The sequence below is a fragment of the Strigops habroptila genome, chromosome 9 (assembly GCF_004027225.2).
Source record: "Strigops habroptila isolate Jane chromosome 9, bStrHab1.2.pri, whole genome shotgun sequence".
In the NCBI taxonomy this organism is placed as follows: domain Eukaryota; kingdom Metazoa; phylum Chordata; class Aves; order Psittaciformes; family Psittacidae; genus Strigops; species Strigops habroptila.
Window position 1 is genome coordinate 26,414,017 of NC_044285.2, and position 25,130 is coordinate 26,439,146.

Below are 25,130 nucleotides of genomic sequence, written 5' to 3' on the forward strand. Positions count from 1 at the left end.
AGTCAAAAAGCAACCATGAATGTTTCAGTGTGGAGCAGAGTGTTGTACTGAAGTACGATTTTGAACCCATCCTTACATCGCTGCTTTTGAGCTGGTTAAACAGGATGCTGGTACTAATGCTTGGGTCATTCCTAGGCTGCATCCTCCTAAGGAAAATAAAGAGAATGTAGAAAATGTCTTTGAAAAGCAGTGATAAAACATAAAATCAAACCCCAAAGGCAGGCTGCCATGACAAGCCATAGTCTTGAAATATTCTCCTACATTGCAATGTGTATAAATGTTACTAAGCCTGTTCTGATGGCTAGGGTAGAGCTTGCTCTGGGAAATTCACTGCAGTCTCCAAGTTTTCATCAGTTCAGATGGATAGGGTTTCTTTTTTCCAGGCTAAATTTTCTGATTTTCCCATAAAATTTCTCCAAATTTTCTTCTTTAGGATAGCAGATTACCCTGGATGCCATCCCTTTTTCCTGGTGGCTGTAGGATTAGAATTCTGAAGAGAGCCAGGTTGCAAGTGTGGATCCCTCAATCAGTTGGCAGGGCTTCAAGAAGCGTGGCTTTCATTGGGCTGTGTATGCTGCTGCTTTTAGGGGCAGGGTTGGTGCGTGGGGCAAATTCAACTGTGTGTTAATAGCAGGCTCCAAAATCAAATGAACTTGTGCAAGGCAAATCTACAGTGTGCCTTTTCTCCTTAAAAAAAAATGCTCACTGGCAACTAATCTGAGAGAACCCAACATCTCAATAGGACACGGTCCCTCCCCTCTGCCTCCTGGTCTGAAAGGGACCATTGTTTCCAGGTTTCAAGGTGGGCTCATTGACTTTCATGTTGCCATGGAACCAGCGTTTTTCTTCCTGAATGATACTTGCTTGTAATCTCAGAAGCTCTTTTGGCAAATTAACACAGGTGATTTGTGAGTGGCCTCGGTTGGGCTAAAGGCCAGCGAAGGGCCTGTTTGATTAACCAGATGAAGGAATACAAGGAGTAAAAAAAATCCTGGGATAAGCCTTGGTTGAGAGAGGGAGGGCAGATAACTAGAAATGTTGTTAACTCCCAGCTTCTATTCTAACATAAAAAGGCTGATGTTGGATTTACCTTCTGGTAGGCTTAAATACAAGCAAAGCAAGTAAACCTCTGTTAACACTTAGTGCTGCTCTAGATTTTAAATTCTATGGAGTTACCTAGATGAAAAAGAAACATGTACTTCTGATGGTAATTAATGACCCACACAGTTAAAAGCAAGATGATGTTAAGTTGTTTAATAAAGCTTACTTTATTTTCTTCCCAATACATATTCTTCCCAATATGTATCAGCATCCTGTCTAATAGAACTGTGTTTAAAAATCTAGATGGAATAGTTTTTCTGCCAGAAATGCTGATTCGGTGAACTCGAGGAATTTGAGGCAGTGGACCAATTTTTACTGACCTTTTGTACAGGAAATGATAAACATTTTGATGAAGTCAGACCACTTTGCATCTAGTCCTGTTGTAGGACTTTCATGTTTAGATACTCAAATGAAGATTGGATGATTTCCTAAAATATACGTTGGAGTTCAAACAGGAATTAAATTGGGAGATGGTACAAGATGACCAAAGATGTCCTTGTGACTTCGTAGCACTTAAGAATGCGTATCTGAGCTGGGAGGTTGATGTTGGCTGTGACAAGGTTGGTCTGGAATGGGCTGTGTTGAGCCAGGGCTCAAAGGAGTTTTGCTTGGACCCAGACTGACTCCTGTGATCCCACTTATGAGTCTTTGTGCCTCATTCCCTGGCAGTCTGGAAGAGTTTAGAGATGGGGTGGCATGATTTGAAGACAGAGTGTCAGCACCGAGCCAGTAAACCATCCTGCTGGGGAAAAAAGTGTAGCACCATTGTGAATGAATCTGCTTAAGTTTGTCAGTGCTGCCCAGTTGAGTTCAGTACTGGGAATGACAGGCTTGGGTGATACAGGTGTAATCAATGTGGCACTCAGTAAAACATGGTGATTTTTCTACAGTATTGTGTTAGGCACATTATCTATTGGTCCTGAGAGAGTCCTTGAACTGCTGCGTGTGCTCTTGTCTCGCTGGATCTCTACAGGTTGCTCAGCATTTGGTAGGACTAGTTCCTGGTGGGGCCAGCGTCAATAAGAACAGTTCTTTTCTCTGCCTGGCATTTCTCTGTGAGTGATACCAGATGGAAATAGCTGAGTCTGGTATTTTAAGAACATCTGTACCATGGTACTTTTCAATGGGAGCCAGTGTAAAAGTTAGAATCCAGTTTACCAACTAAGGAAAAAAATGGAGTAGTCCTTTCTTAAAACAGTACAACTTGAAATGGTGTGCCAATGAAAGTCTGATCCTTTCCTGTGACCTCTTTGGTTTTTTCATCATCTCACTTTCCTGTTTAACTTCTGTACTGCATGCCATTTTTATGTCCAAATGTTTCACACTAAAAGAACATAGGACAACAAGGCAGAGCCTGGACAAAAACATGGGAGAATTAGTAACCAATACAGAGAAAAGTTATTTGTTCTTCCATTAGACCTTCTGCTTATATTTGTCATGTTATTATGATGCTTGCAGCCAAAAAAAAAAAAAAGCTTCTGAAGTTGGCCAAGTCCTCAAAACAAGTTGTTTGAAATAGTGTGGGTGTTAATGTCTCAGGAGAGACGTCTGTCCTTAGCTAGCATGTTGCACAACTAGATGATGATTATTTTTTTTGCTTATAGTACTAATCTTTATTCCTTCTACATTTTTTCATGAATTGGTGGGCTTGCTGTTCTGAGTGATGATATTCAAGGTTGGATATTAAATTAACAAGAATATTCTAGTATTGTGCTTTTTGCATTGCATATACATCACCTCTCAGTCTCATTGGTAGGTGCTGTGTGTGTAGTGCAGGTCATCTGTTATCACGCCCTGCCTGCCAGCTAAGAACAAAGAAATGACTCAAATTAAGAACAATTTAGGGCATTTTGGAAGCTTAAGATGAGGTTTTTGGTGGTACTGGTTCTGTAAGATAGTACATTGTGACAGTGTCCTTACTGAGTATTAGCTCTAATCTTTTTGGGGTTTTTTTTTTTTAGATTACTTTGAATATAGTGGTAACTGCTACTTGAATGAAAAGCTTTATGCTCCAGATCTTCCATGTTTGAGCAATTCTAACTCTGAACAATAATGCAGTCAATCCCTGAGGGAGAGGATTTACAGAGGCAGGCCCTAAGATGTTGATTTTGGTGAAATTTTCTGATTTTTATCACTGCCATATAGGTTTTCCCTGTTTAGGTGACATGTCTCCATTATTAGCTCTAGTGAGTGTCAGGGAAGATGGGCAAGCTAATGCCTTAAATGGAATGAATGTGTTCTTATAGGATAACTGCTATTTTACAAACTAACTTCTGTAAACCTACTTACTTGCCTGGACTTCCAGAATCAAACCACTGTTTAGCTTTGCCCATTTTTTTACATTGATTGGTTGAGACTTCATTTTAACTGTTTTTACTTCCTGAGCTGCTTTTTCTCATCCCGTGTGAGAAGTCCGGGCTATCTGTCTTTAGTTAGACAGTCCTGTATAGGAGGGATACGGGGATTAGAGGTTTAAGCATTTTAACATGTCACTATTTCAAACAGTTGCTTGCAAGGGCACACACCTATCGATAAAGATCTATGCCTTTGGCAAAAAAGAGTTCTGGAGATTATATTAAGTAGGCATTTCAGTTCTAAATAGCATCAGACTCCACAATCTCATTTTGTAGATAGCCTTTCTGATGACAGATTTTCCTTTGCATGGTTTAGTAAAGACTGGAAAAAGTAGTTCTTCAGATTTCGTGTCAGGTTCTGTGACAAATGAGACATCTAAAAGTTGATGTTGCAAATGCTTAGAATGGGCCTTTTCTTGTCCGTAAGACTATCTGAAGACAAAAGCCTGGTTTTCCATCTCCACACACATATAAAGTAATACAAGAAACAAAAATTCTAAAAAATGCTACATATATAGAGAAAAATGAAAATTATAAGATGAAATTAATCCTTTACATTGTTTTCAATCTGTGAAGTTTTGTTAATGATGTCTCAAAAGATATTTTCATATTTTTCTTAGCTGTTGCTAAAAATGGTTCCCTTTTGTCTCAGTTTTTCCTTCCCTTATCCAGTCCTAACTAATCGTGACATTTGGTTTTGTAACATACCATTCTAAACTTAATTGTCTGTTTAGTAACCTAGATACACATGAAAAAATAAGATATTTGTAAATAAAATGATACATTTATTCTGCCAGTTCTGCCAGTTCTATGTTTTGTCCTTTTTTGGTTTCCTTAGTAGAAACGTTTGTGGCACACATTGTCTCAGATTTAATCAGTACCTATTCCTCAGCAAGCATGCTCTCATCCTGTCAAAATACTGTATCAGGCTGTACCTCCTCCCATCTGTTTAATCTAGATAAATGGTATAAAGGCATTTTGTCTTTTCCTGTTCCAGACAGGTAAGATTATCTGTAATGGAGCTTGTACATTTTATCTTGGCAGAAGTTTGCAACATCCACACTTGATGAATAGACATCTGCTCTGCTTGGAAGTGTTACTTGAAATTAAATAGACCAAACAGTAAATTAAATATATGGGTACACAATGAAACTACTTAGATTTCCTTTGACATTTTATAATTGTTTGCCTCAGTTCATATTTTCTCCCTTCCTCACTTCTCCTTTATCAGTGTCATTATGAAGATGAGTTAGCATGAGAGCCATGGCCTCCTCCAACATGTGGAACACATCCTTTTTTGGCTTCTCAAGTTGCCGTCTAATTTACATCTGGCTTAACCGTGTAGTTATGTACTCTCAGGGTAGACAGGAGAGGAATCCTTAAGCAAATCAGGTCTGCCCTGCAGGGAAAGGCTGGACTGGCTGAATTACTAGAAGGGTTGTTTTACCATGAAAGGACAGTTTGCTTGCCTTCTCTTGCAAAAGCAAAGCCTCAGTGAAATGAGAAGGGCAGCCCAGAAAATCAGTCTGAACTAACAGCTGTAATACTAAATACAACATCCTGTTGTGCACATTATGTACTGTATGGAAGTATGATGAAAGCAGGGCTATTCTGTAGTAATAAAGTTACTAGTTGCTTGAACATCTTGGATTCGTTAGATACATCAAAATCCTCAAAGTCTTGAGTTGATCATCTGGAATTGTGGACTCTGGTGCTATGTTCATTCACATGCATCCAACCGGGCTCAAAGATAGGGTCCTGGAACCTTCTCAGGGGGCTCTGCCATTGCTGCTCTACAGAGCAGAAAGAAGTGCAGAAAAACACACTTTCATTTAGAGGTTCCTTTGCAAATTTGGCTCACCTCCTTCTTTGAATTTCCAGGGCCCAGGATCAGGTCCCCACAGAGCTGTCGTATGAAAGCAAAGCTAGGATAGGGTAACTGAGAAGAAAACGGAGCTCAAAGCAACCCAGGAATACTCTGCGGGGGGGATAGGAAGGCAATAAACTTGGCCATAGTTCTGTTTCTACTGGGGGGATAGAATTTGAAAAGAGTTTTGTTTCTGTTACTCAAGTCTTGAATTCCGAGCCTTGTGCCCTCCAGCCCCTTGGTATTCTTCACTGGCTATTCTGGAGCTGCTCGCTCTTCTTTCTGTACCCTTTCAGCCTTCCAATTTGTATCTGCGTTTGGGGATGTTACTTGCTTTTGCTTGCTTCCAACTGATACATGGTTGTTTTATTGGCCACCATCGGTTTGAAAAAGCTCCTTCTCATTTGGAATGCTGCTCAGGTAAAACTTGAAAGGCCAAGGTATCTGTTGATGTAGATGGATGCTGGGAAGGAAGTTTTCTCTATAGAAAACCTGCCTGGTCTCTGGCTGCTTTTCTGTCTTCCCAGCAGCCTGGGCCTCCAGGTTTCACATGCTGCAGAGTATGAAAGGTGTGACCACAATTCTTTTCCCAATGTTAAAACCATCCATTTGATTTTACCCTGAAAAGGCAAATTTTTCAGGATTTTTTTTTTTTTTTCTCCTAACCTTTGTTCCCTGTGGAATGAAAAAAATGTCTGAAATGCAGTATTTCCAGTAGATAAAATTTTTGCCCTCCCTGTCTCTTCCCTGAGGTGGCTTGTTTGAATAAGGCTTTGCAGGACCACCACTGTGTTTGTAGAGGACTTCGAGATAAATGTGCTTACAGATAAGGTGTGCTTAGAAACACATGGTTCTTATCAGCAGTATGATAGGAGGGCTCATCGAAGTCACTGTCTACAACAGTGGCTAGAAGAGGGAAATTGCTTGCATAAATTCATGTTTAGTTATGTAGTCCTGTTTGCATGGTGATATATCATCTCAATTGCATACTCTTGAGGTTTTTTAACATAATTTAGTTTTCCTGATTTTCCACGTGTTACTTACTTTTTAGAATTCTGATAGTTTTATAGTATTGAAAAATTCTTAATTGCCAACTGATTTATCCTCTGCTAGAGACTGACTGTGAAGCCTTTGTACTTCAAAGGGCATTTAGACCGCATTTGCTGCTTGGATGGGCCTTTTATGAAACTTTTCTTTTGCAGAGTTGTAGGGCTACAGAGGAACAAGTCCGATTTTACCCTTTTATTATTTTTAGTTTGCTCAGTTTAAGGTGCATACAGAAGTATATACAGTTTTAAGGACGTACTGTATGCATCATTCATTATTTTTCACTTCAACATAAAAGAATTGATTTTTCACTGACATTTACACTAGTGCAATATGTTTGTAGATGGTACAGCTGACCTAGTGGCGTCTTGCCTTTCTGCTGAAGGATAAATGACCAAATCAAGATTGCAAAGCAGTTAGCAGCCAAGAGTCGACAGTTTTAAGTTCCTCTGAGAAAAGCATGTTCTGACTTGATAAGTCCACTCCCTGAAAATAGAAATAGTGTACTAGAAATAGCATCGAGGATGGAGGAACAGCATCAAAGATTTTTTCTAGAAGAAACCCAACAACATTTTTCTTGATTATGCTTACTACTATGGTGCCCAAACGTTAGTTAACAACAAGAACCCATTGTGCAGTGCCCAAGACAAGCATAAAAGTAGAAGATATCTTTTTCCCCCAAAGGAGAGCAATTTCTCAATGATAATACTCTTTGAAGTATTTCGTGGGTGGAGCATAAAGTGATTTCCAAGTTTCTTTTTGCCATTTCATTAACCACGAACGTGCAATGTACTTGGTACTTTTCAGCGTTGATGTAGTAAGTCTTTATGAGAAGACTTGATGAACATGACAGAGTGGGATGCCTCACTGTGTGCATGGGTTTTGCCTATTCTTATTTCAGTCATTGACAAAACCTCTGGAGATATCAATGAGGATATATCCAGGTACAAGCCAGCTCATATTTGCAGGATCACAGAGTACAGGGTGAATAGAGAGTAAATGGATAAATGGGGAAAGAAAGCAAAGTGGTGAAGCTATAGAAATAGAGGTTAAAGAGTTAATAATGTTGGTACTGTAATAGGTAGTCTTAGAATCATTGAATCATAGAATGCTTTGGGTTGGAAAGGACCTTAAGATTGGGCAGGGACACCTCCTAACAGGAGATGACTGCATATGTTTTTATTTATATAGACTGTGATTATATAGACCTTCAGCTGTTTGGGCATTTTGTCCCTTTTGTAGCTTGTGATATAGATCCTCTATTTAAAAATTAGGAGGAGAGGTTGAGAGAAAATAAGTTGGCTAAATTGTTTATCTGTCCCATCCCAGTAAGAAGAATGACTTGAACTTGGCTTAGATAGTGTAAGTGAGCTGGAAAAGCTGGCTAAATTTTATGCCTGTGGGCCATCATGCTTTGCTAATGAAACCACTTCTGCAATGGGAGTGGTTCTTAGTTGATTCCTCCCTGTCTGCAGCTGATGTGTGCCCTCCTATTTTAAAAATCTAATCTGGGGTAGGTGTATTAGTAACCTGAACAGACAAGTGCCACAGTTGTAACCATTAATGTGGGATAGAGGCAGAACTAATTGTTTATATATAAATAAAATGGAAGTGCCCACCTCATCTGTGTATAATTCCCATTATTTATGACAGACTCCCAGCAGCAATACTTTCTTGTTAAAGAAACATTTGTTAAAAAGTAAAGCCAGTTCTTAATCCCTCGCTTTCATTTTCAAACCTGCAGGCCTCTGGTCATTAAGGATGGGACATAAATGTTGCTTAATCAGTGTCTATTGATAATGTGACAAGGAATTAGAGTGCAGGGCTCTGTTTAGTACAGATTTGGAATCCCTGCTGCAGTTATTAACAGGAGTGCTTGCATTCCCTCCCAGAAATATGGATTTTTGTTGAAAAGAATTATTTGTCAAAATGGTGTGGTGGTTGAAGTATCCCCAGGCATTTTTATCATGTACCGTGTCATGAGGAGGGATACAGGAGGTTTTCTGTGTGACTACTCTGGAAATACTAGTGGCATAAAAATAGCTATGGCTAAATCAGGATTATTTTCATCACTTTGCTGTGGAGAAAAGTAGCTGTGTAGGTATTTTGAATGTCTATGGAAATGTGCATACTTGAGTATTCAGTGCTGAGGGCAACCTTTTCCTAATCCTGACTAGCAGGGAATCTGGAATATTCCAAACAGTTGATTTTGTCCTTTGGGCTGATCACAAAAACCTTCCAGCTAAAAGCCACATGGCATATTTATTTAAAATGAAAGTGTCAGATAAAAGAGTGAGTTTCACACACTTCCATCCCTATGTTTTGGAGTAACACTGTTACCTAGTAAAGGTATTCTAGTAAAGGTATTCTTATCTTTCTCAAGTTGATTATTCCTAAGAGGCAGTAGTGCAATTTGGTTTTTCATTCCATGTCATGTTCAGAGTGGTCCCTAACAGGGAAGGGCAGGCAGTACTGCTTTGGTCTGAGGTCAACCATCATGGGAGCTGAGCAAACTGAGGCTGCTCTCATCTTCTGTGCGAGAAAAGAGGTAATAAGTACTCTTATTTTTTTTTGCAGGATTGCTCTATGCTCAGGTGGAGGTGGATATCCTGAGGCCTTCATTGAGCAAAGCCAGTGTGTGCCTAAGTTGATTTCTGTTCAGTAGATGTTCGGCTATGTTATTTGGTCCCGTTGAAGTCGTCAGAATCAAGCATGGACCTTAGTGCATTGGTGAATAGAGTCTTTCATTTTTCACTTTTTTTCGCTAAAGATATGTTTAACAGTGTATGGCACTGTTGGGAAGGTAATATTTTCATTAGGGAAATACATTAATAGTTACTAAAGACATTCAGAATACTGCTGATCTGTGTACGGTATGTGCACGAAGTTGAAACAAAGCAGAACTAGGGATTTTGGCAATTTCTTTTGCTGCTAGTTAGTTTATTCTGTTTTGGAGAGAATTTCATGGAAGCAACTGGCATGAAAATAATTGAAACCAACAGTATTCCTCTTCACAGGATTGGTGATATCTTCAGGGAAGGGATGTTTACACAAATTGTATTTTGACTATACTTTGAAGGATGCAAATGAACTAGCCGAAGAAAAGGAACCTGACTAGAATCAGGTCAGGTGACTAGAATCAGTGCACATGTTTATTCAAGTGCAGTGATGGTTTAACTGACTGCAGCTCCCAGTTTACAACTTCTATCTCTGTTGTAGACAGTGTTTTGGTGCTGGCTAAGTCAGCTCAGCCTGCAGACCACATTGTCTGAGTGCAGAAATGGCTTAAAAGCCACTTCCGTTTTGAGGCTCTGCTCATGTTTGTAGATATGTGTTTCCCTGTGTTCATCCCACTCTCTGCTGTCTCCTCAGGAGGCAGATCAAGCACCCCTGTACCAGCTGTTTCCCACACCTAAGGCTATATTGACCCCTAGTGTAACTCCATCCAAGTAAGCAGTTCCATCAGAGATACATTTCTTTTTTTTTTTAATCTCTGACTCAAATCCAAAGGATACCCAGAGAGATTGGTAGTTAGCTTTAGAGTGGAAGGCCAGGTGCAGATTCCTCCCTCTCTTGTTAATCCATCATTTTGGCAAGAACATCACCAAAATCACAGCCAGTTTCTACTGATGTTTTCCTTGGGCTTTACTGTTTGATTGTCAGCTCTGGAACATTCATTTCAAAATATATTTTTAAACAGATGGCTTTGAGGAATGGTGCTTTTGAAAATAAAATGCAAATAATAAATTGCTGCCATATTTTCAAAGTTGGTGGTCTGTGTTGTCTGTAAAATTGGAGGATGAATCACAATGGACACATTCCAGTTTACCTTCTGAGATGTGTTGCTGATAAGTACTGTGAACATCCCCTTGACTTTTGGTGTATGTTTTCCTCCTTTAGTATTTCTAATTCTTAGAACTGTTTATAAGATGAAGGAGCTGAGTCACTTGCAGGGCTGATCCTTGTCCACTGGCCCAGCTGTTTCTGGAATGAATTCAAAACTGCAGAAAGGTAATAAAAATATATACAAGGAGTTGTATTCACCTTGTTTATATAAGCCTCTGGACAAGCAGTTTAGTTGAAATGGATGAAATTACTCAAGTTATTATTTTCCTGGTTTCTGTTGCATTTGAATGAAAAGCTTTTGTCTTCCAACCCAAACCTTTCATAGCATTTAGAAAAAATGTCTTCAATGAGTGACTTCTCATGCAGCAAAACTCTAGATATTGAAGATAGAAAAACAGGCTTGAAACGTCAGCTGTTGTTGGAAAGCAATGCCCTTAAAATACTTACTGAATGCAAGACTTTCCCCCTCTTGAAAGAAAGAAAACTCAGGATTATGTTTGACAGGGGCATGATTAGTGACTTTGCAGAAGAGTCTTCTGCAGGATTATAATTGTCCGGGATTTCTTTTTGAAAGTGAAAAGTTATATTGCTTGCAAATATTTAACAGTTGTTTAAGTTTGTGTTCCCATTTTGGCAACCAGTTAGAAAAGCTGAGACAGTTTTAACAATGGCTCTAAAAGATCCGTGTTAATATGAGAGGGTTATATCTGTAAGAGGACTTGAAAACCAGCTACAACACTGGAAACTTCAGCTGTATGGAGGAAAAAAACCCCACTAATGAGGGTTTTTTTTTGGGGGGGGGAAGTCATGTTTCATCTATTACACAGCTTTTCGGAAGGTTTTGTCAGAATTGGAGGAGTACTTGGAATCACATTGTCCTTTCAGTCAATGAATGAATGCAGCTGTTCATGAAAATTTGGTTCCAAGCTATATTCATACCTTGAAGGTTATGTGAAATCTTCTGTGTATCACAGGGACATTTAAGGATACAGTGAGAAGCTGTCTGAAAGTATATTATTTGATGAAAGGGTGCACATTGTCTGTTGCAAGTAATTTGGGGTTTTTAGGACTGACTTTTAGTTGATTTGCTTGTGGTGTTTGTAATGGCTTGGGTTGGTTCATGGTGCTATGTATCATCTACATACCCTGCACAACATAAGGCCCACCTCCTACAACAACATCATTGATAGTTTTTATCATATCCAACCATCTGGTATCATAGGTTTTAGTATCCTAAATAGGAATTGGTTCAGCACTTCAGTACAAGAAATACCTGCACAACATCTACTGATCATTGAGGCCCACCTTGTACAACATCATCATGGGTACTTGTATCATATCCAACTGTTTGGTAGTATGGGTTTTAGTATCCTAAATAGTAATCGGTTCAGCAACTTCAGTACAAGAAATACCTGCACCAGTTGCCAGTGCGTGTTCGGTTTAGCCAGAGGGCTGTGGTAGAGTTGTGTGAGGCTTAGAAAGCTGTTGGGCAGGTACAGACTTGGTAAATAGTTGTGCTAAATGGTATAAATAACACAGTTATCTCTGATTTTGGAATGACTGCTTTAGGTTCTATAACTTACAGTTCTGTGTGGCTGCAAAACTGGAGCAATGTTTTTTCTTCTGGCATATCCCCAGCTTTGATAGACAGTAATGTAAAGAAAGAAGATTCTTTGCCAATATCCATAGTGTTTTCCAGTGTTACGTGCTTCAACAGTATGTGAATGTGTCTTAAAATTCACTTTTTTGTAAGTTTCATGTTGTCTCTTTTTATCTAAATGGACTTATTTTGGGATGCATAAAACCACCAGTGGCAGCTTCTTTTTAAATTAAAACAAGCTGACTCTGCATTTCTTTTTCCCTGAGGTGACACCATGGGTTCTCTACAAGCATTTTTCCCTGCAACAGGATGCAGTAATTCTGCTGTTCCCTGTTGTTAGCACTGCTGCATTTGCATGATAATAGGTCTCATGGATATCTCTCTGCTGCCTTTGCACTGGCGTATTGTGAAATTAATGCAGAGAACTTCCACTCCACAGGGTGCAGGGAATGAAAACCTCTTTCCCTGAGCACCTCAGCACTCCCAGCCACAACGTGGCCTCTAACAGAGGTTCACTTTCATGGCTGTGTGTGGGTACTGCCTACAGCCACATCACATTTTTTTATGCCTGGCTGAATTTAATCTGTTAAGGAATACATTGTGAATTTCAACAAGCAGCAGAAAAAAAAAAATTAAAGCTTTTACACAAATTGTTACGTATTAAAGGTTATTAATGGTCTAATAAGATCTGGCTATGTGGTTGTTGCTTTAGAAGAACAAGCTTCTCTGACAGGATCCTAAAGATCAGGAAACTTTCTCAGATTTTATAAAGTCTTTAAAGATATGAGGGCAGTGTGTAATGTTTTATAATACTTGCTGTAATACTGAATATTTTAAGATTGATGGATGCTTATTGCCGAAATATGAAATTGCTGATCCAGTGCACGGGCCACTCAGGTTGTTGCTGGTGTAACTGTAGGATATATGAAGTCTGGGCATGGCCAAGCCTTGCAGGCTGGGGAGACCAGGTTGAAACATGGATAATGCTGATGACTTTCCAGCCAGAAACAGAGACCTTGGCAGACTTCAGGAAAGAAATGTTCCTTCTGTGCAGCTGCAAAGATAAAGCTTTTGGTTTTCTAAACCACGTGGAGCTATTTGGAATTTTATTACTCATGTTTTCAGACCAGGTAATCACTTGTTCTCTGCTTATGAATTTTCTAACCTACTAACACATATAATGAGGTTTGTGGTCATTTGTATGCCCCAAATGTAATAAATAGTATAGTTGGCAGGTGTCATAGGTGAGTTTGTACTCTGGAAATCCTTTACTGGGAGAAACTGATCACATTGCTGGTATGAGTGAAAATTACTTCAGTGAATAAAAAGTCTGCAAACTCTATCTCTGAATTCCATCCAATGGATAAGAAACGCACATTTCCTCAAAACCTGAGAGTCAGGCAGCCCTTCTGTAGTTTGAAAGACATTAGTTCATTTTTGCTGTGTATAAAGTGGAAGAATTGACCTTTAATGTTTACTTTATTTTGTTTTAAATCTATTTTTCAGTGCAACAGCACTCCTGTCTCACTGACAGGCGTGAAAGCAGGGAGTGAGTATGGGACTGGACTTGCTTCAGACAGAATTTGCTGTTAGCTTCTCTTGGCCAGGATTTCCTTCAGGTTTTGTAACCTTACGTGTCTTTGAATTGGAGGAGGCTTGGTTTCCATCATTTAGTCTCAGACGCCGGTGAAGATGTTTGCCAGCTCTATGAAATGAAAGAAAATATTTGAGTACATTAGTTAACCAAAGAAGTCAGTGAACCCTAAAATGAATTAGTATCTTAGCTACAAATTCACGTTTAATAGCTCCATTTGAAAGACCTTTTGTGCAGTAAAAGATAAGCTTGTGGCTTTGTGTTGTGTCCTTGCTCATGTAAACTGTAAATAAACTGTGTGCTTTTAACTACGTGTCCATTGACTGATAGACTGCTCAGAAAAAAGTATCTACAGCTTTGTGCAATCCTACCAACAAAACTGAAACATATTAGAAGATGGAGCTGTTTGGAGCTCTGTTCAAATCTCTGGTCACTTTTTCTCCTGGATGGGTGTACAGGTATGAGGTAGTATGATGATGTGGCCTGAAAAAGATGAATTCCTGGGACATGTCAGGTGAGGCAGTTTGCTCAGAGGCTCATATCATCCTTCCGTTTTGGTAGTTACTCAGGACTTTCTCTTCATGTGCTGCTTCCCATTGATTACCCAAACGCACAGTTTGAAAAACCATTCCTATTATTAGTTCCTAAGCTTGACCTAGCTCTTAATACTGTCCAGGAAACCTGAACAGACAGGGCAAGTCAAGGTTTGGGGAACCTCACTAAGAAAAGAATTGAAATGAGTTAAAGTTCTTGATATTTTTCATGGGAAAAATGTGTTTACATTTTAATTTTATCCAATGTTTTGTTGACATGATTGATTTTATTCTCACCTGTTCAATATTTCACTGCCAAATAAATCCCAGCAACTGCTTTCATACAGTCTAACTGGCAAGACTGTCAGTTTATTTCTGTTCTGTGGCACCTCATGTTGGGAAGAATTACTGAATCCATTTGCTGCATCATGTTATGCTATTTTCAATGGGTCACACTGCCATTTCTGAGGGCAGAGGTTGCTGTGGTTCCTGCTTTAGCATTTTTAGCCTTGAAGTTCTTTCATGTCAGTAAGGCAATGGCATATTAACATATGCACAGCAAAGTAGAATCTGCTGATTTCAGAGGGAGGAGTTGAACGTGTTTTCAGAATTGGGCTTTAAATTCTGTAATTCAGCAACTAAAAGAATAATAGATAAAGAAAAGGTTATAATGAATTTCATTCCTAAAAGCCATGAGGGCTAAAAAGAGTAAGGTTAACACAGCAGCATTACACAGCTTATGAAGTAGACAGAGATATTATGTTTCATTATTTTTTTCACTGTGAAATTTTACAAGAGTGTCTGAATGTCTGGTGGTATAAATATAATTTCTCTGTTAGTCATCAGCAGATGAAAGGATCCTGATCTATATAAAAGATGTTTATTTGAAATATCCGGAGGTTTTCATTATGTTCCATGTCCAGTTTTTGATTATGAAGTTTCACATTAGGATTTTGCTCTAGACTGGAATATCCTTAACTGGAGTTGGGAAGTTACTGGAAATAAGGCTTGGGAAAAAGATTTTGTCTCTGCCATATCTCTTCACACAAGTGTGAGATTCTTTCTTTCACTCTGTTTTATCATCATCCACTTCTTTTTGTCGTCATCTCTTTTATCACAGACATGCTCTTTTTTTGGTGTACACTCTCCAATTTTGCATGCTGGCCTTCCTTAGAATCCTTTATTTTCTAAAAGTTTCCAATTTATTTTCCCGTTATCACCACTGCTACATTAACCACATGTTAAAGATGATGATGTTAACCTTTCTGCTGGCCTTTCCCCAAACATGTTGTGCTCACATTCCTCTGCTGGCTTGTGGGTTCACCCTCCTAGCTGATTGAAATCATTGTCGTCAGCCAGAAGATTGCAGTTGACCCTTTGCTACAGAGCAGAAGTTTTAAGGCAAAACTGAGCCCCAGCTCATCCGTCTGAGCTGTGCTTCCCAGAAATCTCCCACTGAAGTCCTGCGCTAGTTGATTTGCTCCTGCTTGTACTGCAGGTACAATTCTCTTTGAATGTGCAGGCCAAGGTCTTCAGGATCATTTGCAGCTATTCTGTGGTCCTGTGTGTTGGTCTAGAGAAGCTGGAATGAACATGAGTCTGGGACACCTCTTATGGCATCACAGCTGTTAGGTTTCTTTACTCTCTTTGGCTTCACTCCAGAACAAGCTGAAGTCAATGGAAAGATTGGAATGGCACTCCATCTGAATGAATCAGCTGAGCATAAATGCTTGATGGAGGTACACCGGAAGCAGGAGAGGAAAATTGTCCTTACACTGATTCTTACTTTTGAATGCCTTTTCAAAATATCAGTGCTTCTTAAACAAAGTGTTTTTTCTCCTACACTGTAATACTAGTTATTCTTATGTAAGCCCGAAATAACTCAATTAAAATCAGTATGTATGTCACTCAGTTTATATTACAGTTATTTATATCTCAGAGAATGTATTTTTTTAACAGTGCTGCTATTTTATATTCATATTTTCTGCTTTGAAAACCTTGGTCTACTTCTAGCCGATGAAATTAAAATAGTTTAATTAATTTCAGTTATAATGGTAGTGCTTACCAATATAACTAGTACCCTTCTTTCTTTAATTCTTATTGTTTCTGAGAAGCCATATTCATCCATCTGAAATATATCTCACAGCAGTTGGAAAAATCTCTTCCATGCATACACAGAACAAGCACGAAGGGCCCATGCTTGTGTTCAGATGACAATCTATAAATGTTCAGATGACCTGTGCATTCATACATTTGAATGAAAAATGTGTTATACCTTTTCAGAAGGGAACACTGTGGTCTAGAATCTTATATGCAGCCTTTAGACTTGTATTCCTAAACATTATGCAGATGGCTGTTTGCTATTTAAGTAGCCCTTGAGTGTCTGATGTCAGCTACTTCCCCTAAATAAAATGCTTAGGACATGTAACACCTGGTTTGGAGCCAACTGGCTTTGGTTTGCTTCCTTTCCAAATGCTTTCATTCACAAGTGAGCAAAATGACTCCGTGCTGTTAAAAGAAACTTAGAAATACATTGTGAACCCAATTTTGCTCAAAAGAGGGACATATTTTCAGTTTCTAATAAAACCTCAGTGAGAGTTTCATCCAGCTTCCAATAAATTCAGTGGAAAGATTTCTTTTGACTTTGAGGAATTTTGACTAGAACCATATTTGCCAACTGTATCATGAGCAGTGGGGACAGAAAGAATCATTGGGTTTTGTCCAGTCCTCTACCACTGAGAAGGACCTGATTGCCACCAGAGATGGGGGATTTCTGACAAGGTCAGGCTCAAGTGCTCCGAGACAGAAACTATTGCAAGGCAGTGAGCCTAGAGGAGTCCAGACCTGCGAGGAAATTAAGTTTCTTTGCCATTACTCTTAGGAGGCAAGCAGAATAAACAGAGCCATAGGACCCAAAGGCTTATGCAAATGACTGTTGGAACAAAGAATAATCTGGGGGAAAAATTATTGGAAGTTGAAATCTTGGAACTATTTAAGGTTGAATAAATGTCTGGGAAGGCATAATCTGATTCCCTGGAGGCATAATGCTCTCTGTTAAGAGTGTAAATGTAAGGTTAAATCTTAGGAACAGAGGTGTACATTGGCTAGCAATGAGTCCAAATTTCCACTTCTAAATATGCATATAATCACGGTAAAAGGTGCGTCTTGGCTCACTTCACTCTTCAGTCATCTTACAACCAGATCCTAAAGTCTTAATAATACCTGTGGTCAGAAATGACCTCCCAGCATATGTCTGTTAAGACAGGGACCAGTTTTTATGTAGTGAGCCCTTGCCAAGGTACATTGCAGACTGGAGTTCGTACTGATCATTCCTTGTCTGAGCAGACAGTTTGGAGGTGCTCTTACAGTCTATTGTATCACCTCTAGGTACAGTTTTTCTGCTCTCCTTTGTTCTGCCTAGGTAGTCCAAAAGTCCCATATTTAATGGGGTCTCATCTGAACAAAACTGCCAGAAATTCTGCAAAAGTATTGTTTGCTTGAGGTTTTTTATATGTAATGCCTCTTAGAATTCCTTGAAGGTTGTTATGACTATCTTGCAGCAAGAGATAATGCTCCCTTCAGGCTAGGGAAGTATGGGAGATTGGATTTAAGGCTTTTTGTTAGTATCTGTTTGTTCTATGTTGCCTTAAAACCAGAGGCATTTAATTGAGCAAAACGGTGCAAACATCAGGGTGCATAAAGGGATTGTTATGTACCTTTAGCAGAAAACTCATCAAATGATGTCAGACTAGTTACTTTCTTTGAGAAAGCTGATGCAAAGAAGTTCAAAAGTAAACGAGGAACTTGCCTGAATTGCTTTTCATTTTTCACGTTCCTCACTGACAGATGTCAGGAAATTTTAAAGGCTTTTAAAATATTTTCTGTCGATGCTTTTAGTAAGGAAATGTCCATTTCCAGTCTCAACTTGTTTCTGCAATTAGTTTGGTCACCTTGATATGAGGCACTTCAATGTTTATTCCTTTAAAAGTTCCAAACCCTAGGGACTCTACCTGAGCACGCTTGGCAGGGAAAGACAGTTTCCTTAGAGAGGGGTGTTCTTAGTGGGTGGCTGAATCACAATGCTAAATTAAGCTTTTCTCCAGGCCTGTTACAGTGTTGTCCATAGTATTGCAGGGGTTTTAGTATCCCAGGACTTCAAGCCTGTTGCCTGTGAGAGGAAGTGCGTCAAACTCTCTAAACTAAACTCATGTAGTTGACTTCAATGTACTGTCACAATCTATATTAGCTGGGAATGAAGTTTATGATATGGGGACTTCAGATTTACATAAATGTTGTAATTATCCTTGTAATAACTAATGCTTGTACAGCAAATTCAGAATAGATTTTTCAGATTAAATCCAAATCAATGGTGGTTTCTTACAATCTTCTGGGCACATCTATTAGTTTAAAATGCCACCTTGTCTCATCCAGGAACTTTTCTTGTGGTTGAGGGGGTACAGCTTCTTGCTCTTAGAAATGTGCAAGGATCACCAAGTTAAATATGTCTTGGTAGTTTTGATGTAGAGATGTATCTCTTCATCTCATTGATGTAGAGATACTTGGTATGCCTGACGCACAAGTTCTGATTATTGATTGTGATCCTAGTTAATACTGTACCGACAATCCCAAAACATCATCTAGTTTTGTGGGGTTTAGTAGCCCTAGAAAGCACTCATTACCTCGCAGAGTGGCACCGACTTGTGTAAATTCACTTGTCCTCAAAGGATTTCTAAACCAACTTTTTCTGTCTGTTTGGTGATTCTGAAAATGACCCAGTTATGAAGAATCTAAAATGTAGCTCTATTTTGCCACTTATTTCTGAGCAAATTCACATGACAAATGTAACATATGTGAAAAGTGCTGAAACAAAACATTTCAATTCAAGGTATTCAGTTGACAAAGAGTTAGGAAATTAAATTTTCTTCTTTTTTTCTCTTTTTTTCATTAACAGGGTGGGAAGAAGTCTTACAGTGGGCCCTGTGGGGGCCGTGATTGCAGCGCTGGATGCAAATGTTTCCCAGAGAAGGGTGCGCGGGTAGGTTTGTTTTCACTAATACAATTTGTCCTTGTGTCTCTTATCAACCTTTTTATAAATAAATAAATAAACCCTAAGCTAATATGTGTAATTCTTAATCTCCTGACCTCATGAAACAAGAGGAATGATGAAGACCAGCTGCATTTCAAATGTCCCTGGCCAAGATTTCAAAAGCTGCTCTCAAGTTTTACAAATTGCTGGCTTTGCAGTGAGTCTTCAATGGAATCACATTTCTTTGTGTATCTGAGCCCTAGCTCAAAAAAGTCAGATGGTTTTTAAGTAGATTACAATAATTAAAAAAGAAAATTAAAGTAGTATGGGCTTCCAGTACAGATTTTGCCCAGTCCTTAGTTTGTTTGTGGAACTGTTTTTGACTTTGGCATTTGTTTGTGAAGGAACAATAACTCTGAATGAATCTAAGCATTTCCCTTTGAGAGAGTCTTTTGTTTAGCTAAAGCAGCTCTCTGAAGTCTGCATTTGAAGCAACCAAATGTTTAAGCAAGTTTTCTGTGAAAATCTTTAATTTATTTTGATTTTATGAGAAGGTTAGAAACTTTTATCTAAATGCAGCTGCCTATTTCCTATCTTAAGGTAATGCAGAGCTGCTGATTTGACTCTGCCTTCAATTACAATGTTAATTTTGGTCCAGATGCAATGTACTTAATTTTTTCTCTTAAGGGCTCTAAAGTTTAGCAGTTATCAGAATAAATCTTACAGGTTTAGGTTTTGCTTATGGAGATGAAAGGAGGAAAGAACTGCATTGTAGGTGCTTGAGGAATTAACTTGGAAGGACTCGAGGTGAAGGGAAATAATACTAACTGTCTTGTCTAATAAAGCAGTGATTCTTGCTGAAGTCATATTGAAAAGTCATCCTATGAGGGGAAAACAAAAGAAATTAAGTCTTATTTAAACACAAGCAGTCCTGATTATTTTTCCCTGTGTGTTTCAGTGTCACAGTACGGGTGAATTCAAGGCATTGCTTTCTAGGACTGAACTTAGGAAAATGTTGCTATTTAGAAATGGTTGTCAGCATGGGCTTAAGTGTTTCTTTAATTGCAGACAGACATGAGCATGAATTCTTAATTGATAACTGATGATGTGTTTGCTCTGGAAGTATAAGAATTCTTTAAAATCATCATGTGGCAGAGTGAAAACTTGTCTCAACAGATAAGCAGAAGAACTTTGCAAGGAAATTCTCAGTGTAACCTAGAATATGAACTACAGCCAATTGCTCAACACCTTTTGTGATTAGGTACAGTAAGGGACAGACCTCATTTGGTTCTGGCACGCAGTATCCTGTAAATGCTTTGACCTTTAGATGGCAATGAGCATCATTCTTCTGTCTCTTTACATTCCCAGGCTTCAACTTGATTGTTTGAACTGGCCACAACACTGTTGACCTTGCAGTTTGAGCTCTTGGCATCTCTTTTGTTAAGATGTCACAAAGATTTTAGGCTGTTTTCATTGCTGACCTGAGAATTCATTTGGCTTTTAGCTTGTTTCTTATGAGACCTGTATTTATAGGCATTTTCAGTCCTTCAAACTCATGTTCCATCCTACTGAAACCTGTCTGTGGGGTAAACTATCTTCTAGAAGTGGTAATCTTTCCCTTTTACAACACTGCTTCCATCAAGCCAAACTGAGCCCTGCTGACACCTTCTTGGACATCTGCAGGCAGCTACTGGAGTCCTGCCATGCCAGAGGATAAGGAGGTGACTGGCTGAATTGGGAAAGGGGATGGTGTGATTATGTATCCTCCAGCACAGCTTGTGTCTTGGAGGAGACTGTACAGCCTGAGGCTAATTCCTTGGCTTCCTGCCTAGCTTCTCCTCCACTGCTGCAAAACCTTTAAGTTCAGCACAAGCAAATAGGAAACGGGACTTTGCCAATGCCCTGAATCCATACTTTGTTTAAAAAAAAAAAATATTCCGGCTGTCAATTTTGTGCAATTAACCACATGAGAATGAAGCTAAGCTTTACTTTTAAATGAAAGGAAAGAAAGCACAAGAAAAATGACAATAAGCTGACAGCTGAATGAAAATAATATAGGCAGTGTCCTTAAATGTCCTCTTCCCTGGGTGCACTTCTGATCACATCAAGCAGTGATGAGCTTGTTTCTGACCAGACACTTCAGAAAATGAGTTTAGGCAGTAAAAATATCAGAAGTGAAAAATCTGTTATGGAAGCATCCTTCATTGTAGCCAGTGATTCAGAATAGGTCCTTGTATCTAATGGTAACCTAATGACAAAGCCTGGCTCTACGTAACTAGATGGCAAAACTCCTGGGCCATACTGCAGCCATTCTCCCCTCTTTATCAGTCCTTATCTTGTAAAGATTCCTGGATAACAATCCAGTGATTGTCCAGAAGTCCAGTTCTTAGTGCAGAAGTGTTACCTTCACTGACAGGTCCCAGCTAGGACCTTTTCTGTAGGTTTTCTTAGAGGTCAAGTGAAAAGATTAACCTCAGTTTGTGGCTTTTACTACTGAAGTGCACAAGATGTCTAGCTAAGCTTACATGTCATGTGACAGTTGAAGAGTAAATGTAACATCAGGAGAAGCCCACCAAATTGGTTTTGGCCAGTTATAAATCTCAATTTTGGATATGGTTGTTCAGTTCGCCTAAATTGTATTATTAGAACTTACACCGACTTTAACATGAAATCTGACATAATGCTGTGCAAAGAAAATGCCAGGTAGCATCGCAGAGAACATGAGAGCCCCTGCCTATAGCTGGAGTCTCCAGGTGAATGTGTGGGACTTCTAAACTCTGCGTCCCTACTCCTGCTCTTCTGGCCAGCTGAGATGCCACCTATCAAACTAGCACGACAAGGCAATTTGAAAAAGAAGTTTGCTATGAGGGTGGAGGTGCCCAAATGTACCTTGGGACAATCTTTTTGGGGAGAGAGTCTGAACACAAACTTACACTTATTGAACCCCCTTCTGCATACAAGTGTTGCATACAGTCCTCTTTCAGAACAACACGGGATGGGTAGAGAAAGCTCTTTATACTAAACTATGAAGGACAAGAGGGAAGGTAGAAAAAGCAACTGTATTAAATTATAATGTAGAGTGAGGAAGTGAATGTGGATTCTGATGCTAGTCTCCATCCAGTGAAGGGCTGGATTTCTAATGTGTATAGTTCCAGTGCAGGTGAGTGATTTCCTCCTACAACGTTTTTGGTACTGTGAGAACAAATTTCTGTGTTTAAAAAAATTGGTTTTCACTCCACTTTTTCACTACTTGATCCGCAGTTTAGGGGCAGGGATAACTCCCTTTGGAAATTTCCTGCTGTATTGAGGGCTATCTAGCTAAGAAATGCACTGCAGATAAGTCAGCGGTGATCAGGAGGGCATTTTCCCTGTTTGAGGGTTTCAAGAAACTAGTAGACAGCCTGCACCATTTCATCTTTGCAGCTCATTTTGCATTTGTTTAGGATAGTGTGGGCTTTTTTGTTTTTATATCCTGTCATCTACTTTCAAACACTCACAAAAATAAACTAGCAGACACAGTCCTTGTTGCATGTATAGCCTCTCCTGATGCTTGTTCGCTTATCTTGGAATTTATAACAATATTATGGATTGTTTTAATCTTTGCTCAACGTATGCTAGAGCTCTTCAGCTGATACTAATCTTCCATTTTTTCATTCTCAATCCTGTTCTTACCTCCCCCACCAAAAAAAGAATTTCAAGGAAACAAAAAATTTAGGCATTGTTTCCAAGGCTTCACAAATCACTCAGCAGAGACTGTGTCCCAGGCAGCTTTGACAGCTTAGAATTGCTGTAAATTGGGAGAATTTGATGTTACCAATTATATTTCATTTTTTCCTGTGGTCATGTCAAATAATGTATATATTTTTTTATGCATCATGTGTTCTTGCTCATCCACCTTCCTCCCCTGGGTGGGATGGGGAGGAGGATTGGAAGAAGGTAAACTGCATGGGTTGAGATAAGAACAGTTGAATAATTGAAATGAAGTAAAATATAATAATAATAATAGAAATAAGAATAATAGAGGAAGAAAAAAAAATCAGAGAAGGAGGAATAAAATTCAGGAAACACAAGTGAAGCTCTATACAATTGCTCACCACCCATCCCTGAGCAGCGATTGGCAGCTCCCAGCCAACTATCCCCAGTTCATATACTGAGCATGACATCCTGTGGTATGGAATACTCCTTTGGCTAGTTGGGGTCAGCTGTCCTGGCTGTGCTTCCTCACAGCTTGTTGTGCACCTGGTCACTGGCAGAACATGAGAAACTAAGAAGTCCTTGACCTTAGAGTAAACAGTACTGAGCAACAACCAAAACATTGGTGTTATCAAAATTATTCTCACACTAAATCCAAACCACAGCACTGTACTGGCTACTAGGAAGAAAATTAACTCTGTCCCAGCTGAAACCAGGACAGTACTTTAAAGCTTATTAAAATATGATGGTATGATCAATTAGAAAACTACTAATGGCACTACAGAACATCTTTCCTGTCTCAGAAAAAATCCACACAGAGGCCATTGCTAGTAACTGGTGTGGCTGGAAAGGAGTGGATCTGTAGAATGAGGCAGTTAGTTCTGAGGACATGGTGGACACTTTACAGTAGATCGAGCCTGGTCCCATGAAGTGAAGGGCCATCAGAGTGCATCAGGTATGCCATGGAGCCTAGTCTCAGTCAAAAGAAATCCTATTCATGTGCTCCAAGACTATGCTGCAATGTGAATGAAAGCGCAGTAAGCAGGAGGGATTAAGTAAGATTGAGAGATTCTGCTCCAAAATGCAGTCGCTATCTGAATTCAAGGCTGGTGTACCCAGAGATACGTGAGATTCCACAGGCTTTCTCTGACGTTAACATGATGATAGTAAGTGGAGTGTAAATTATCTGTGGGCAATCAAAGAGTTTTTGATAGAATTACTGCAGTTCAAACAGGCTAGAAAAGATAGACAGATCCCCAACATCTATGCACTGAACAGTGTAACCTGAGGTCAGAATTTGGGTGATTTAATCTAATTGTTATCTAGCATAAACTGATGTCACATTGGCAAGAGATCTTAGGTTAACTTTTGTCCAGAACTAATCCCCTCAACTAAATACTGGGTGTACAAAGTGCCTCTCTTGTGACAATTAGTTGAAGATTGGTTGCTATTTATTTGCTATGAAATTGTAATAATTACAACTTGTATTTTTTAACCATGTTTGCTGAATTCTGGTTTGGCTGGTTCAACACTAATTGGGAACAGTTCAGGGATTTCCTGGTGAAACACAGTTTCTTTGGAAGTGTCAACTCAACCAAATGAATTTCTTTTGCAGAAGTGTTTTACACAAACATATTTGTGGAGACAAAATTCTGCTGAGCTGTTGGTTCAAATTTCTCTCTATGTGGCTTCCTACTTGTCTCTTCCTGCCAGGTTATAACCAACTTCTGACATTCTCTGCAGCATTTCCAACTCTCTTTCCTTCCTGTCAACACATCAACAATTCATGTCACTTTCTTCTGGCTACAGCAGAAGCAGCTATAGTCTCCTGTCTGGATACACTGCTTATAAATTACTGTCTTGACCTGCTTTTGTGTGTTTCATTTCTTTGTATCTTTTTATTGTCTTTTAGTCCCATCTGGAGATGAAAGGTCTTGGACTTTTGTGTACGTCTACTTCATGAGAGTACATCAGCCTGTCCAATTTCTCTCCTTTCCTCATCCTTTTTTCTATCCAGCTGATTTGGCAATATCTTAGGTGGAACTCTCAGGTGGACTTGACTGCAGGGTAGGAGAATGTAAACAGCAGCTTAGCAAGGCAGGTGGGCTGCTGTCTACCAAGGTTTCTGAGAACTAGCAATCAGCCAGCAACCAGACCCTTCTCCTCCAAATGTGAATGTAAGAGCTATACTTTGTTTTGAAGTATTTGTGTCCCTGCCCATGGCAGGGGGGTTGGAACTAGATGATCTTAAGGTCCTTTCCAACCCTAACTATTCTATAGTTCTATGGTTTTAATGTGTTGCAGTTTTGACAATATTACAGTGCTTTCACCTTTAGTAAATATTGGTCATAGAATATACATAAGCGATGCCTGATTTTTGTTCAAACCATCTTCTGGTTAAATAAAATGCCATCCAAATTCCATTTGATTTGGAAGAGGATTATCTGTAGCATTGAAAAATGTTGACCA

The 25,130-nt window shown here is 39.2% G+C and overlaps 1 protein-coding gene across 1 annotated transcript in view; it reads left to right on the plus strand.

The window, feature by feature from the left end:
- Nucleotides 1-25,130, plus strand: part of COL4A6 (collagen type IV alpha 6 chain) — a 127,618-nt gene that overhangs the window by 24,972 nt on the left and 77,516 nt on the right. The window contains exon 4 of the mRNA XM_030497413.1: nt 18,894-18,977. Within this exon, the coding sequence (XP_030353273.1) occupies nt 18,894-18,977 (84 nt within the window). The remainder of the gene's footprint in view (nt 1-18,893; nt 18,978-25,130) is intronic.